This window comes from Cyanistes caeruleus, unplaced genomic scaffold (assembly GCF_971803275.1).
Source record: "Cyanistes caeruleus unplaced genomic scaffold, bCyaCae1.hap1.1 HAP1_SCAFFOLD_78, whole genome shotgun sequence".
NCBI lineage: Eukaryota > Metazoa > Chordata > Aves > Passeriformes > Paridae > Cyanistes > Cyanistes caeruleus.
In genome coordinates, this window is record NW_028255889.1 from 1,233,881 (window position 1) to 1,249,474 (window position 15,594).

General features: G+C 52.9%; 1 protein-coding gene across 1 annotated transcript in view; it reads right to left on the minus strand.

Annotated features, from left to right (window-relative positions):
• Window positions 1-5,752: 5,752 nt before the first annotated feature.
• Window positions 5,753-15,594, minus strand: part of LOC147646814 (serine/threonine-protein kinase pim-1-like) — a 124,339-nt gene continuing 114,497 nt past the window's right edge. The window contains exons 2-10 of the mRNA XM_086872949.1: window positions 14,010-14,403; window positions 13,855-13,905; window positions 13,284-13,650; window positions 12,494-12,670; window positions 12,106-12,259; window positions 11,700-11,868; window positions 11,200-11,359; window positions 10,929-11,019; window positions 5,753-10,489 (exon numbers count right to left, since the gene is read on the minus strand). Coding sequence (XP_086729075.1) covers window positions 12,153-12,259; window positions 12,494-12,670; window positions 13,284-13,650; window positions 13,855-13,905; window positions 14,010-14,403 — 1,096 coding nt within the window. The 3' untranslated portion in view covers window positions 5,753-10,489; window positions 10,929-11,019; window positions 11,200-11,359; window positions 11,700-11,868; window positions 12,106-12,152. The remainder of the gene's footprint in view (window positions 10,490-10,928; window positions 11,020-11,199; window positions 11,360-11,699; window positions 11,869-12,105; window positions 12,260-12,493; window positions 12,671-13,283; window positions 13,651-13,854; window positions 13,906-14,009; window positions 14,404-15,594) is intronic.

The window sequence follows — 15,594 nt, forward strand, 5'->3', positions numbered from 1 at the left end:
AATTTTGTGGGATGTTTCTGGAATTTGGTAGCGTTTTGAGAAGATTTAGGGAATTATGTTGGATTTTTCAGGAATTTAGTGGGATATTTCTGGAATTTTGTGGGATTTTCCTTGAATTTTGTGTGACATTTCCTGAATTTTGTGGAATTTTTTTGGCATGTTGTGGAATGTTTTGGCATTTTGTGGGATTTTAGGGAGACTTGAAGAATTTTGAGAGATTTTTCTTAGATTTTCTGGAAATTGGAGGAGATTTTGTGGGATGTTTCTGGAATTTGGTGGGGTTTTTGTGGCATTTTGTGGCATTTTGAGGAGACTTGAAGAATTTTGAGGGATTTTTCTGAGATTTTGTGGAAATTTGTAAAGAATTTTTTGGGATGTTTCTGGAATTTCATAGCGTTTTGGAAAGATTTAGGGTATTTTGTGGGATTTTTCTTCAATCTTGTGGTATTTTTCTGCAATTGTGTGGAAATTGGAGGAGATTTTGTGGGATTTTTTGGAATTTGGTAGGGTTTTGAGAAGATTTAAGGAATTTTGTGGCATTTTTGTGGAGTTTTGTTGGCCTTTTGTCCTTCTTTAAGGCCAATTTAGGAGGAAAACTCCAAGTGGGGGTTTCCCCAGGGAAATGACCCCTCCCCCTCAACTGTTCCGGGAAAGGAAAAAAATTTCCTTGGAGAGAAGTGGGAGAAGCTGTTTATTTAACAGAAATTGAATAATATTAAATAAGAAAACCTCTCGCTGTTGAATGGGATGGCAAATCTAGGAAGAAAAGTCCTTTTCATGTGCTGTAGCTCGGCTCGCTCAGGTTCTTATCAGTCCTTTCGGCGCTGGAAAGTGCCGAGGCCCAGGCCCCGGTGGGCCACAGGCGTGAGCTCCCGGGGTTTGGCTGCGTGTTCGGTCCAGAGCAGGCTTGCACAGATGCAGGTAAAAAGGGAAAAAACAAAGGTCCAGGGAACTCCTCTGCCTCAGCTAGCTAAAACTAACTAAAAGCCAGAGAGAAGCTGTGTCCTGCAGTGTGTCCGTGCTGCAGACACCACAGTCCAGGAGCGGGATGTGGGGGAGTGATGTTTTCTTTCAACACAAATTGCGCACTTCTTCTTCCGCCCCCTTCGCTCTCAGAGCCAGGCTTAAAGGTGCACAACTTAATATATAACATAAACCAGACAATTGGGGATACCAGGATCATAAAGTCACCCCAGGACAGCTCTATATATGACCTTTTTATTATTATTTTTTTTCCTACCAACTGGCCTCCTTTTCAGACACCTTAAGTCTTTTTAGCAAGAAAATTAAGCAGCTTTACAGTAGCCTCTTCAACCACCTTTTGTCCCCCTGACAAAAGCAAATCATCCACATCCTGCAACATCCTAACTCCTGAGGCTGGAGTAAACTCTCTTAATATTTTCTGCAAAGCTTGCCCAAACAAAACCAGTGACGCTGGATATCCCTGTGGGAGGACTGTCCATGTCAAATGTTGTTGTACCATTTTCCTTTCTTTTGTTCCAGTCATTTTCCTTTTAAACATGATCCAGTTCAGTGGCAAGCAATGCCACTGCCTAAAGCCAATCACATTTTTTGTTTTAGTAACCAATTGCTCCCTGTCCCAATTTTTCGCATCAAGTCCATTTTAGGCATAGGGAGGTGACTAACAAATTAACCAAGGAAAGATAATAAAATACTTTCCCCTAAAGTTTTCCTACAGCCCCCACAGAGGAAGCTGCATGAGAAATACCTGGGCCTGCATAGGGACAGCACCAGCCCCACAAGGCAGCAGCTGCAGAATCGGCCTCAGAACTGAATCCTGCCAATTCTGCCTTTTTACAACAAAACACACAAAAAGCAGAGGGGCATGGTGAGACACAAACTTTGAAGAATTTAAGATTCTAGAGAAGCTGAGGCCTTAATTAAAAAGAAGCCTTGCTAACTCTAATTAAAATCAATAGATGGGCCTCGCTAAAATTAAAGGTAGACAGAGAGGATGTTGCTCTATTAGGAACGGCGAGAAGAACGACACAGACTCTCTTGGGAGTCGATCAGGAGAATTTCTCTCTGGTTTATTACCTCAGGTCTTTTTTATAGACCGATACGTGAAAAGTACAGAAAAGAAACTCTTATTGGTTAGTAAACTAATACATCACTATCATTGGTCAGTGGGGTACACCACCCCTCGACCTTCTCTTGCAAGAAAACAAGGAACAGACAAACAGCACCTGCAAGGCTGTTTTCTGTCTCTGAGGATTGTTTTAATTCCTCCTCATGATTTCCCAAGCCACTTTCTCAGGCAAGACTGAGAAAGCTATGTGGCCTGCAATTTCCACAGGCACCGTGCTCTCTGTTTCACAGTTAGCATCCACAAGAGGCCTTGCTAAAATAGAGGTTAATCATTGGCTAATAACTAATTGTCAACGTTATGCTTGTTCAGTTGGGCTTAGAGTGAGAAATAAAGTATCTGGTAAAGAACTTCAAGAACATAAGACAGTTGCAAATCAGAAACTCATTGAAGAGATGAAACAAGGAGCCCAGCCAAGGGTCCATTTGTCACTTTGCATTGAAAAGGTAGAAAGGTCAGAATGAGGAAGAGCCATATCCCTTCCTCCCTTCTGTGACCCCTCCTCAGAAAAAGACCACCGACCCATTTCAAGGATCAAACTACGCATGCTTAACTGCTTTTTTTCCTAAGTAGCATAGGAAGTGAAAAGTTGGTGGGAACTGGGTCATGAATATGTATTTGTATTCAACACTTCTGTAAATAAAAAGCCTGTATTCACCTGTGCTTGGGGCCGTGTGTATTAAGGGGTGACCTGACATATCGGCCCAATGCTGTGAATAAACATACACTTTTTAATCCTAAAACAGTTAAAGAGTCTTTGTCTGTCTCAGTTGGATATTGATACCAGATCATATCCATGTTTTAGTAAATCAGCCTTAAAATGAATCCAAAAATTGCATGTGGAAAAAGGAAAAGAATTTGGGGGTTTGGGAAGAGTAGGATGGGTTTTGTTAACAGCAAATAGGAAAAAGCACCAACAGAAGGAACAATTGTTTTTGGAACACTCCCATGTGGAGTGACAGAAGAAGGTTATAGTCTTGAGCTCAGATTTGTTTGTGCAAGTGAAACAACAACAACAAGAACAATGATGATAATGATTATAATAATGATGATAATGATGATAATGATGATTATGATGATGATAATGATAATGATAATGATAATGATAATGATAATGATAATGATAATGATAATATAACACAATAATATATATTTATATACATAATTAAAAATTGATAATGTGAAATAATGTTGACAGTACTGATTTGTGAGCTTTGGCTGCTCACTTTAACACTAAGCACCCTACAAAAAAGGACTGGCTAAGACCCAAATGTCAGTGGTAAACTTTTGTGAATTGTATACATGGAATAAAGGAGGAAGGGGTGAAATTGGCTGTTTCTATAGGGTTTGGTGATGTTGTGATACAGAATGCTTTGTCTGTTCCTGTGAAAAGCACAGTGATTAAGACTGCTGGGTTTTTCATGTACCAGACTATCTACAAGCTGCGGGATTGGTTGAACAGGTGAAGGAGTTGTTAAGAGAGCAGTTGATAAAATGAGGAGATGGGAACCTGTCCTGGTGGAGAACCCATCTCCCAGATGTGTTCCATGCCCTTAACAATGGGCCCACTGGGGAAATGGAAACCCCTGGGTGTGCAGGGCTGCACCCAATTTGCAAACACAACCATGGACAGTGAGACTTGGACTGCCTGGGAAATTGTTCTGGGTGTGATGGCCCCTGACAGGGCCACCCCAGAGGCTGCAGGGCTGGACCTTCCTGCACTGGAATTAATTAGGAAAAAGCCAAAGCAAATGAAAGTTAACAATACAAGAATAGGAATTCAGATTCCTCCAGGATGCTTTGGTTTGGTAACTGCTCACTTGAGCTTGGCCTTGCAAAGTGTTGATGTCATGGGAGGAGGAATTGATGCAGATTATCAAGGAGAAATTGAAGTAAGTCTGTTAAACAATAATGAACAAGATTTTGTTTTCCAACCCCATGGCAGGGTATTACAGTTATTAATACTGCAGTTTTAAAAACAATTGTGAAAGAAGGACATCCACCTCAAATCACCTCTGTTCATGGAGATCGAGAGTTTGGATGCACCAGTCCTAATAATTGGTCCAGAGGCCGACTGGGCCTCCAGAGGCAGCTGAAGGAACAGCTCTGGGGAAAGACAACACTGGTTGAATCCTGAGACCTGGGCAGGAACAATGGGAATATATCCCTGCAGCCAAGTGTTCTCTGCCACAACAAGCTGATGTTATGGGATATTGTTTTACAGATGCTGCCAGACCAGATCTCCCTGTTTGCCCCAATGACCCCTTTGGAAAATGCTCTGATGCACGGGGCTCCATGTGAAGGCTGATGTGACACTGAGGGACTTCCACACCAATTCCAGCCAGGAGCCTGGGTGCCCATCAGGGACTGGGACCTGGCACTTCTCCAGCCGAAGGGGAGAGGATCCCAGTTTCCAGCTCCTGGCTGGAATTGGTGTACAAGTCCCTCAGTGTCACATCAACCTTCACATGGAGCCCCGTGGATCAGAGCATTTTCCAAAGGGGTCGTTGGGCCAAACAGGGAGATTTGCTCTGGCAGCATCTGTAAAACAATATTGACTTTTTCTGGCAGAGAACACTTGGCTGCAGGGATATATTCCCATTCTTCATGCTCAGGTTTCAGGATTCAAACAGTGTTGTCTTTCCCCAGAGCTGTTCCTTCAGCTGCCTCTGGAGGGCCATTTGGCCTCTGGACCCACACTCTGGACCAATTATTAGGACTGCTGCATCCAAACCTTTTATCTCCACAAACAGTGCTGATTGGAGGTGGATCTCCTTCTTTCACAATCGTTTTTAAACTGCAATATCAATATTTGTGATAACCTGTCATGGGGTTGAATCATCCAATCTTGTTCATTCATTTTTAACAGATTTTCTTTAATTTCTCCTTGATAATCTGCATCAATTCCTCCTCCCATGACATCAACACTTTGCAAGGCCAAGCTCAAGTGAGCAGTTACCAAACCAAAGTGTTCTGGAGGAATCTGAATTCCTGTTCTTGTATTGTTAACTTTCATTTGCTTTGGCTTTTTCCTAATTAATTCCAGTGCAGGAAGGTCCAGCCCTGCAGCCTCTGGGGTGGCCCTGTCAGGGGCCATCACACCCAGAACCATTTCCCAGGCAGTCCAAGTCTCACTGTCCATGGTTGTGTTTGCAAATTGGGTGCAGCCCTGCACACCCAGGGGTTTCCATTTCCCCAGTGGGCCCATTGTTAAGGGCATGGAACACATCTGGGAGATGGGTTCTCCACCAGGACAGGTTCCCATTTCCTCATTTTATCAACTGCTCTTTTAACAACTCCTTCACCTGTTCAACCAATCCTGCAGCTTGTAGAGAGTCTGGTACATGAAAAACCCAGCAGTCTTAATCAGTGTGTTTTTCACAGGAACAGACAAAGCATTCTGCATCATAGTATCAACAAACCCTATAAAAACAGCCAGTTTTATCCGTTCCTCCTTTATTCCTTGTATAAAATTCACAAAGTTTACCACTGACATTTGGGTCTTTGCCAGTTCTTTTTTGTAGGGTATTTAGTGTTACAGTGAGCAGCCAAAGCTCACAAATTGGTATTTTCAGCATTATTTCACATTATTGAGTTTTGGTTATATATATAAATATATATTATTGTGTTGTTATTGTTATTATGTTACTTGCACAAACAAACCTGAGCTCAAGACTAAAACCTTTTTCTGTACCTTCATGTGGGAGCATTCCAAAAAACAACTGTTCCTTCTGTTGGTGCTGTTAAGAAAATCCATCCTTGTCTTCCCAAACCCACAAGTTCTTTTCCTTTTTCCATATGCAATGTTTGGATGCATTTTAAGACATCCTGCGGTTCAGCCTCTTTTAACCGACTGCCCCACTGCTCGCACGGTGCTCTGACCTCAGCCCTGCTCCAGAGCCAGTGAACTCTGGGGAGGGCTTCCCTTCTGGGAACTTCAGATGGGACTGATTCCTTACATTTACATTTAAAAAGTGATATTTTGTTGTGATCTGGCCAGACTTTGCCAATTTGGTTTCACAGTGGGCAGGGTCAGCACCAAAGGCACCAACACCACCTGAAGGAATCAGTGTCACTTACTGCAGCTCCAAGCAGCAAAGTATCACAAAAGGAGCAGCTCAGCAATGCACCCAATCATCACTGCCAAAGATTGCCCGCAGGCATTAACAAAGATCCAGTTCCCCTCAGACTTTGCCATCCCCAGATCCACCCATCAGCTGGGGAAGCTGTCACAGCCAAGGACTGGAGAGCCACTCCTGGACACTGGGAAATCCTGCAGGTGCCTCCAGCCACAGGTGAGGCTCAACCTCTGCTGTGAGAGAGGGCCCAGCTTTGACAGTGCTGAATAAACAAACTGACAGCACTTCTGGTGTGGGAATATCTGGTTTCATCCTCCTCTTGCGTCCCTACCAAAGCCTGGCCAGGCCTCAAGGAGGAACCAAGGGAATTGACTCTGTCCATACACCCCAAACAAGGCCAGATGTCAGATTGAATGGCCTTGTCTGGCTTCTAAACACAGAAAGGTCAATCCATGTTTCACTGATGAGTGGATCCATCTATCACAGTGCTAATGACCATGCATATTTCAGTAATGAGCAGACAGACAGATAACCTCTGGTTGGAAGGTTCATCCAGAGGTCACCTTTGGCTCAGGGCCTGTTGTTCAGGCCTCACTCAGGGCCTGTTGTTCAGACCTTGGCACTTCAGGGACGAGGTTTAGTGCTGGGCTTGACACTGCTGGGTGACTGGCTGGACTGGATGAGCTCAGAGGCCTTTTCCAGCAAAATGGATTCTATAATTGCAGGATTCTATCTGCTGCATTCAGCTAGGTCCATTACTTAGCAGCATTACTTTGGCCCAAAAGCCCCCCTCTTGCTCAGCTCTTGTGGCCTGAGGCTTCAGCTCCTTCAGCTCCTGGTGCTGAGCTGCTCACGCTGAACGAGACGACTCAGAGAGAAGAATACAGTTCATCCAATTCCTTCTGGGACACAGAGAGGGGAGGTGTGAAAACAGGAGCATTGTTTGGTGTGGCCTCTTCTCTGCCCTTCACACCTTTCAGGGCTTTGAACCAGCCAAGAGCTTCCTCCAGGAGTTCAATGAAGCAGCTGTTCCTGCTCCCAGGTCTGGCTCTTCCCAGTCTCTGACCTTGACTGCTTTTGTCCCTCTTGCTGTGCCCTCTGCTCCCCCAGGGCTCTGTGGCTGCTGCCCAGGACTGTGGGACTGGCACAGATCAAGGGGTCGAGCCCCTCCTTTCTGTGCCCTTGGAGCTGCCTGGTCACAGCAGCCTTTTCCATCTGGAAGCTCCACATGGAGAGGAAGTCCCCAGCTCTGTTCCTGGCGTAACATGCAGGAGCCCAGGGCTGCCATCTCTAGTCCCTGCTGGCACTGAGGGCTCCCAGGTGCCTCAGGCTGCTGTGACACCGCTGCACAGGGAGGGAAGCATGGCAGAGGCTGCACTGAAAGTCAGCTCCATGTGCTGCTGTTGGTACTGCTGCGGGTGCTGGCACTGCTGGTGCTGGTGGTGCTGCTGGTGCTGCTGCTGCTGGTGCAGGTGCTGGTGGTGGTGCTGCTGGTCCTGCTGGTGCTGCCACTTATGCTGCTGGTGGTGCTGGTGGTGGTGCTGCTGATGCTATGGCTGGTGCTGCTGGTGCTGATCCTGCCCCTGGTGCTACTGCTGGTGCTGCTGGTGCTGGTGCAGGTACTGGTGATGCTGCTGCTGGCACTGCAGCTCCTGCTGCTGGTGCTGCTGGCACTGCTGGTGCTGCTGTTACTGGTGCTGGTGCTGCTGCTGGTCCTGCTTCTGGTGCTGGTGCTGCTGCTGCTCGTGCTGGTGGTGATGCTGGTGCTGGTGGTGGTGCTGCTGGCACTGCTGGTCCTGCTGCTGGTGCTGCTGATGCTGCTGCTGGCACTACTGGTGCTGCTTGTGCTGGTGTTGGTGCTGGTGACGATGGTGCTACTGGTGCTGCTGCCTCTGCTGCTGCTGGTACTGCTGGTGCTGCCACTGATGCTGCTGATGGTGCTGCTGGTGCTGCTTCTTCTGGTGCTGCTGCTGCTGGTGCTTGTCCAGCCCCTGGTGCTGCTGCTGATGCTATGGCTGGTGCTGCTGCTGGTGCTGCTGGTGCTGATCCTGCCCCTGGTGCTACTGCTGGTGCTGGCGGTGCTGGTGCTGCTGCTGCTCGCACTGGTGGCAGTGCTGCTGCTGGTTCTGCTGGTGCTGCTGGTGGCTGGTGCTGCCACTGATGCTGCAGGTGCTGCTGCTGCTGCTGCTGCTGCTGCTGCTGTGCTGGTGATGCTGGTGCTGCTGGTGCTTCTGCTGGTGCTGCTGCTGGTGCTGCTGGTGCTGGTACTGCTGGTGCTGGTGCTGGTGCTGCTGGCACTGCTGGTTCTGGTGCTGCTGGTGCTGGTGCTGCTAGTTCTGGTGCTGCTGCTGCTGCTGGTGCTGGCACTGCTGGTGCTGCCACTGATGTTGCTGGTGCTGGTGCTGGTGCTGCTGGTGCTAGTGCTGCTGCTGCTGCTGCTGGTGCTGCTGATCCTGCCCCTGGTGCTACTGCTGGTGCTGGCGGTTCTGTTGCTGCTGTTGCTGCTGCTGGTGGTGCTGCTAGCACTGCTGGTGCTGGTGGTGGTGGTGCTGCTGCTGGTGCTGCTGGTACTGGTGCTGCTGGTGCTGCTGGTCCTGCTTCTGGTGCTCCTGCTGGTGCTGCTCTTGGTGGTGGTGGTGCTGTTGGTGGTGCTGCTGCTGGTGCTGCTGCTGCCACTGATGCTGCTTCTTCTGGTGCTGCTGGTGCTGGTCCAGCCCCTGGTGCTGCTGCTGATGCTATGGCTGGTGCTGCTGCTGGTGCTGCTGGTGCTGATCCTGACCCTGGTGCTACTGCTGGCGCTGGTGGTGCTGCTGCTGGCACTGGTGGTAGTGCTGCTGCTGGTTCTGCTGGTACTGCTGGTGCTGCTGGTCCTGGTGCTGCACGTGATGCTGCTGCTGGTGCTGCTGCTGGTGATGCTGGTGCTGCTGGTGCTTCTGCTGGTGCTGCTGCTGGTGCTGGTGGTGCTGCTGCTGGTGCTGGTACTGGTGCAGGTGCTGCTGGTGCTGCTGCTGGCACTGCTGCTGGTGCTGCTGGCACTACTGGTACTGCTGCTGGTGCTGCTGCTGTTGCTGCTGCTGGTGGTGCTGATGGTGCTGCTGGTGCTGATCTTGCCCCTGGTGCTACTGCTGGTGCTGGTGGTGCTGCTGGTGGTGCTGGTTCTGGTGCTGCTGGCACTGGTGGTGGTGGTGGTGCTGGTGCTGCTGGCACTGCTGCTGATGCTGCTGCTGGTGGTCGTGGTGCTGCTGCTGGCACTGCTGGTGAAGCTAGTGCTGGTCCTGTCCCTGGTGCTGCTGGTGCTGCTGGTTCTGCTGGTACTGCTGGTGCTGCTGGCACTGCTGCTGCTGTTGCTGCTGCTGCTGCTGCTGCTGTTGCTGCTGCTGCTACTGGTAGTGCTGCTGATGCTGATGCTACTGCTGCTGGTGCTGCTGCTGGTGATGCTGGTGCTGCTGGTGCTGGTACTGCTGGCACTGCTGGTGCTGTTGGTGCTGGTGCTGCTGGTGCTGCTGGTCCTGCTGCTGCTGCTTCAGCTGCTGGTCGTGCTGCTGCTGGTGCTGCTTTTGGTGCTGGTGCTGGTGCTGCTGCTGCTGCTGTTGGTGCTGCTGGAGCTGGTTCTGCTGGTACTGCTGGTGCTGCTGGTGCTGCTGCTGGTGCTGATCCTGCCCCTGGTGCTGCTGCTCGTGCTGCTGCTGATCGTACTGCTGGTGGTGCTGCTGCTGGCGCTGCTGGTGAAGCTGCTGCTGGTGGTGCTGCTGCTGGTGCTGCTGGTGGTGGTGCTGCTGCTGCGTTCATATTTCCAGCACTGCCCCACACTGAGGGATCAGATCCAGGCACTGCTGCTGCTCCCTCAGGACCAGCCCCAGTTTGGTTGCTGCTGTCAGTGCCAGCACAAGCCGTGGCTGGAGCAGCAGGTGCTGACAGTGACCCAAGGCCAGGGGCTGGAGGGGTCCCTGGGCTGGGGCTGGGAGGGAGCTGCCCCTTGTTCTCCCTGTGCCTCACGCAGAGCTGGGCCGGGCACAAGTGGGGCAGCAGAGCCAACAGGGAGCCTGCGAGTCTCTTCCAGCCGTGCCTGCTCAGAGTTTGGCCTTGGAGCTTCAGGTGGGCAAAGGCAGCTGCTCTGCTCCCTCTGCGTGTCCCTGTGTTCAGCAGTGCTGCTCCATCAGTCTGTGCCCAGCAACGGGGAAAAGCCTCAGCCCTGCAGGGCCAGGAGCTGCTGGGCTCTGCCTGAGCAGCTCAGCCAGCGGGAAGGGAGCTGCTCCACGCAGGAACCAGGAGCAAAGGACACTTCTTTTTCATAGCATGATTTCTGTTTTAAGGGGAAAAATGCGGAAAAATAAAAGAAAAAAACTTCTATAAAATGTGAAAGATAAAAACAGAACCCAAGTGTGCAGTGAAAAATCTTCTCTAACTTTGAATTAAGGTGTAATTGGTCTTTTGAAACATAAAACTCAGTTATTTACTTTGTAAATGTCCTGATGGCATGATGCATCTTACCGGCCTCAGGAACCTTTTTGAAAAAGTTTGTGGGGTTGGATTCCAATATTGTTATTTTAAATTGTGGTGAAATTGGAGTGAAGCAAGAAGAAAGTGCTTTGCGCCTTGCCAGCTCCAAGCAGCACTGGGAATCTAAACTCTTTCAAACCCCAAATCCTTTAGAAGATGCCCTTCCTTCTCACCCTGTGAATGAGCTACACATTCCTTTTCAAACATTCAGGGGTTTCTTAAAGATGCAAAGTCCCACTTACAGCTTTTTGCTCTGGTTTGGAAGTGCAGAAGGGCGATTCTTCATCCATCAGCTCCAGACTGCACTGCCTCAGGAACACAGCAGTGGCACTTCTAGAGGAGGAAGAAAGTGCAATTGCACAATTCCAGCCAAAAAGAAAGGAAGAGTGGGACACAGAAAACATCCTGTGCAGATGCAGGCATTCAGCTGGGACTGTGGAGAGTTTGGGTCCTTGCCAATTGGATGTGTGTCCCTAACTGCAATCTCTTGGCCTGCAGGAGAGTTTCACTCACCTGCAAAAGCAGAAAGCTCAGGCGCTGTGCTGGGAACGGGCTCGTGTGATGCAAAGCTGTCAGAGCAATGGGAGGGCAGGGTGAGCCCAGCTGTGCCTGGGGCTGAGCCCAGCAGAGCCCTGGCAGAGCCCAGAGCAGCCTCAGCATCTGCAGAGCCCGGCTGCAAGGAGAGAAACCAGAAACCGCCCGTCAGCTGAAGGCTCCTGTCCCCTTGTCCCAGCCACCCGCAGTGCCCAGGCCATGCTGGCCATGCTCAGAGCTGGGCCCAAAGCTGCCCATCACTGCTGCCTTTGGGAGCAGAGCAGGAGGGCAGGCCATGTGCCCAGCCTGCAGCCAGCCACGGCAGACCCAGCCCCTCAGCAGCTGTCCAGAGACAAAAAGCAGCTTGGCAGCCAACTGAAGAATTGCTTGCATCCACCCCAGCCAAGGGGGGAACCTTTGGTGCCTGGCCAGGCTGTGCCATGCCCAGATCTGGGAGCATCCCCTGGCTGTGGACTCACCTGCAAATTGGGCGTGGAGCGAGTCTTTGAAGAAGACATGCCAGAATTGAAATCCATCATCTTCAGCTGGCCAGCTGGAGGAAGAGATTGCCATCCTCGAGGTTGCCCTTGGTGTCTCCAGCAGCAGCCCCAGCGGGTAACAGCTTCTCCAGGGGCTCCTTCTCCTTGCCTAGGGGCCAGACCAGGCTGTCAGTGCTCTGCCCAGGGTCCCAGCCATCAGTGAAGCAGACAAGCAAAAGCAGGGGGAATGGTGGCCACCAGTGCTTGCCACACCAGGTGTCCAGCTCAGCTCCAGCCCAAGAGCTGTGTGTTCCCTTCTGATGACCCCTGCTCAGAGCTACAGGCACGACAAAAACAGCCTGGTTTGCTTTGCCACTGATTGCCAAGAAATGTGTGGAGCTGTTACCTGCCAGGCCCCTGGATCCAACTGTGCATGTGGATCTCTCCCATCTCCTAGGGCAGATGAACAGCCTGCATCCAAGGATCGCGGAAAAGGTCTTCTAAGGATGGCCTGTCCGAGGGTTGCATGGACAAACACCTCTTAATAATATCTTGGCATTCTGAAGAGAGAAACCAGGAATCACCAGTCAGTTGGAGAAGTTGCCACCCCCTTCCAGTGCCCAGGCCATGCTGGGTGTGCCCAGAGCTGGGCCTAAACTTCCCCATGGATTCCCTGTTTGCAGGAGAGCAGGACATGTGCCACCTCCTCAGCAGCTGCCAGAGCAGGATGCTCATAAGCCCACAGCTGTCTCCCAAGCCTGGTGTTCCCCCTGTGCCCAGAGATGAGGATTCACCTTGGGAGAGCCGTCGTGGGAACAAGATCCGCCCCCAGATGATCTGCTGGCCCCTCATGAATGGGTGCTTCCCTATGACCAGCTGGTAGAGCAGGAGGCCCAGGGACCAGATTGTTGCTGCCTGGCCATGGTAGCGTTGCTGGTGGATCCACTCTGGTGGGCTGTAGGACAGGGTTCCTGTGGAACACAGATGGAGCTCATCAGGGGGATGCTGCTGCTCCCAGAGCCTGGCCCCAGCATCCCTGGGCATGTGGGGGCTGCCCCAGCGGCACACGGGGTGACCCACTGCCCTCTTGCCAGCACCTGGCACTTGGCTACAAACCCAGGGTTGGAAAAGAAGCCACTGCTGCTGCAAGAGGGCAGCAGAAGCACTGGGGAGGCCCAACCATGACAAGCAAATAAAAACCCACCCCGTGGTAGAGAAAACACACTCTCCTCCCTGCCTGCATGGCCTCCAAAACATTGTTAATAGGCCAAGGCAAACGTGGGGAGCAGAGGAGTTCAAGCCCTTCCTCGCTGACTCACTAAACTCTCTGGGGCATGGGGTCAGACCCCCGCCCTCTGCTACCCCCATGGGGGTTTTTGTCAGGCTGGCTGTCCCAGCCCCAGCCCAGGGCACAGTGGGTGCTGAAGGCTCTTGGCAGGGCTGGGAGCTGGCCCCCCTCACACCCCCATCCAAATCAATTTGCCTCAAGCATTGATCCCATCCTGGCAGCACCACGGGGAATCCCCGGTGCCACAGCCAGGCTGGGCCATGAGATGGCCAGGAGCATCCCCTGCGAGGGCTCACCTGCAAACTGGGTGTAGGCTGTGTCTTGCAGGAAGGCGCCACAGCCAAAGTCGATCAATTTCAGCTGCCCAGTGGCCAGGTCGAGCAGGATGTTCTCCGGTTTTATGTCCCTGTGCAGGACCCCGCAGCTGCTGCAGTGCTGCACGGCCTCCAGCACCTGGCGAAAGAGCCCCCGCGCCTCCTCCTCTGGCAGGAACCTCCGCTCCGCCAGCAAATGCGAGAGGTCCTGGCACCGCTGTGGACGCTCCAACACTAACACGAAGCTGTCGGGGAGCTCAAGCCACTCCAGCAGCTGAATGACTGCAGCACAGCCAGAGGACACCCTGTCCAGCAGCACAATCTCCAGGGGAGCACGGGTGCCGTCGGGCTGCGGGAGGAGCACGGTGCTGTCAGTGGGGCTGAGGCCGGGCCAGGGCTCTGGGACCCCTCAGCCAGCCCGGGATGCTCTGCACACCTCGCTCACCCCGCGCCCGCTCTCCCCGCAGGGCTCTCGGCGGCTCCCACCCCGCCGGGCCCCGGCTCATCCCTGCCCGGCACGCCCCGGCTTCTGCCGCTGGCCCCGCACACTCACCAGCTCGCCCCAGAGCCGGACGCGATCCCGCGGCACACATTTGATGGCCACCTGCGAGCAAGGAGCAGCAGAGGCTTGAGCTCGCTGCCCGCCCCGCCGCGCCCCCGCCATCTCCTCCGCCCCCTCCTCCTCCTCCTCCTCTGCCCACCGCTCACCGGGGCGCCGTCCGAGAGTCGCGTGGCCGCGAAGACGCTGCCGAAGCCGCCGCGCCCCAGCAGCGGGCCCAGCTCGTAGCGCTGCTGCAGGGCCTCCTGCGCCTTCCCTGGGGGCGAGTCGCGGCCATCAGCGCTCGGCCCGGGGACAGGAACGGCCCCCGAGCGCTCCCCGAGCTCCCCGGGCCGGGCATCCGCAGGCGTTCCCTCATTGGAACGCGGCAGAGGCGGCTCGGGGCCAGCGGCCGCGCTGCTGAGCGGCGGAGCTCGGGCCGGGGAAGCCGCAGCGGAGGCGGCGGCAGCGGCCGCGCCGCCTGTGTCCTCCGCGGGCCCCGGGAGGAGCCGGCGCCGGGGTCGGGGCCGGGGCCGGGGCCGGGGTCGGGGCCGGGACCGGAGCCTGCGTCGGGGCCGGGGCCGGGATCGGGCAAGGCGGAGCCAAAGGGCAGCGATTCCGCCCCAGCCCCAGGCAATGATGCCCGCCCAGCAGCGCCAGCGCCAGCACAGCCAGAGCCCGGCGAAGGCGAGACCACGGCGGGACGGCCGGGGACGGGGCCGGGACCGGGGCCGGGGCAACCCCGCCTGGGCCCGTGGGCGGGTCCGGGGGCGGGCCGGGGGCATGGCCCGGGCGGGTACGGGGAGAGGGAACCTGGAAGAGAGGGGGACACAGGAAAAGGGAGACCCGGAGGGAATGTGGGACAGTGGGAAAGGGAGAGGAGAGACAGAAAAGTGATAAATTTGATGCTTTCGCTGCTTCCACTGCTGCTGCTGCCGCCGCTGCTGCTGCTGCCGCTGCTGCCGCCGCTGCAACTGAAGCACCGGGACCGTTTGTCCCCGTGTCCGTTTGTCCGTTGCCCGCTCGGCCCCGGCCCGAGCCCCGCACTCCCCGGGCAGCCCCTGAGCCTGGCCAAACACGGCAACTTTGCCGTGTTGAGCCAAGAGCCAGAGTCTTGACTCCTGCACAGGGGCACAGGACGGCCCTTGGCTGCTGCTGTACCTTGTCCCTGCTGAGGGTCAGACACCGTCTGAGCACATTCCCTGAATGCAGAATTTGTACCCGACCCAAGCACTGCACTTGTGTCTCCAGCATTGCTTTCCAAGGAAAACAGGGCAAGGCAAACTGGGTATAGCTCATGGTATTTTACAGTGTCTAAAACTTGCCAAGTCTCAGATCTTAGAGGTGAGATCCATTTGGAATGAATGGGATGGAGAAAGTGCAAGATGGAAAAGGGGAACATAAAAATAAATAGAGAAAAATAGAGAAAAACATATTGGTTGTTTCTTTTGATTTGATTTTCATTTCATAAAAAAGTTGTTTCAATTTTCCCAGAATCTTCTCCACAGTCACGTCTGTTCTTTCCAAAAACCTGTCCTGGAGAACAAGGCGCAGCTCCTGTCACAAAATGTGCCCCCAGCTGCAGCTTCTCTTGGTTTCCCACACTGTAAGTGACTGCAGCACAACTCTTGCAGCAAAGCAGGACAAATATTTGAAGCACTTGACAATTTGTTCTTTCTTTTCCTTGTGGACAGGGGAGTTGTGCCATTGGTAAGGTTTTCACTGTTACTCTTCTACCCAAAGAAAACATGATGA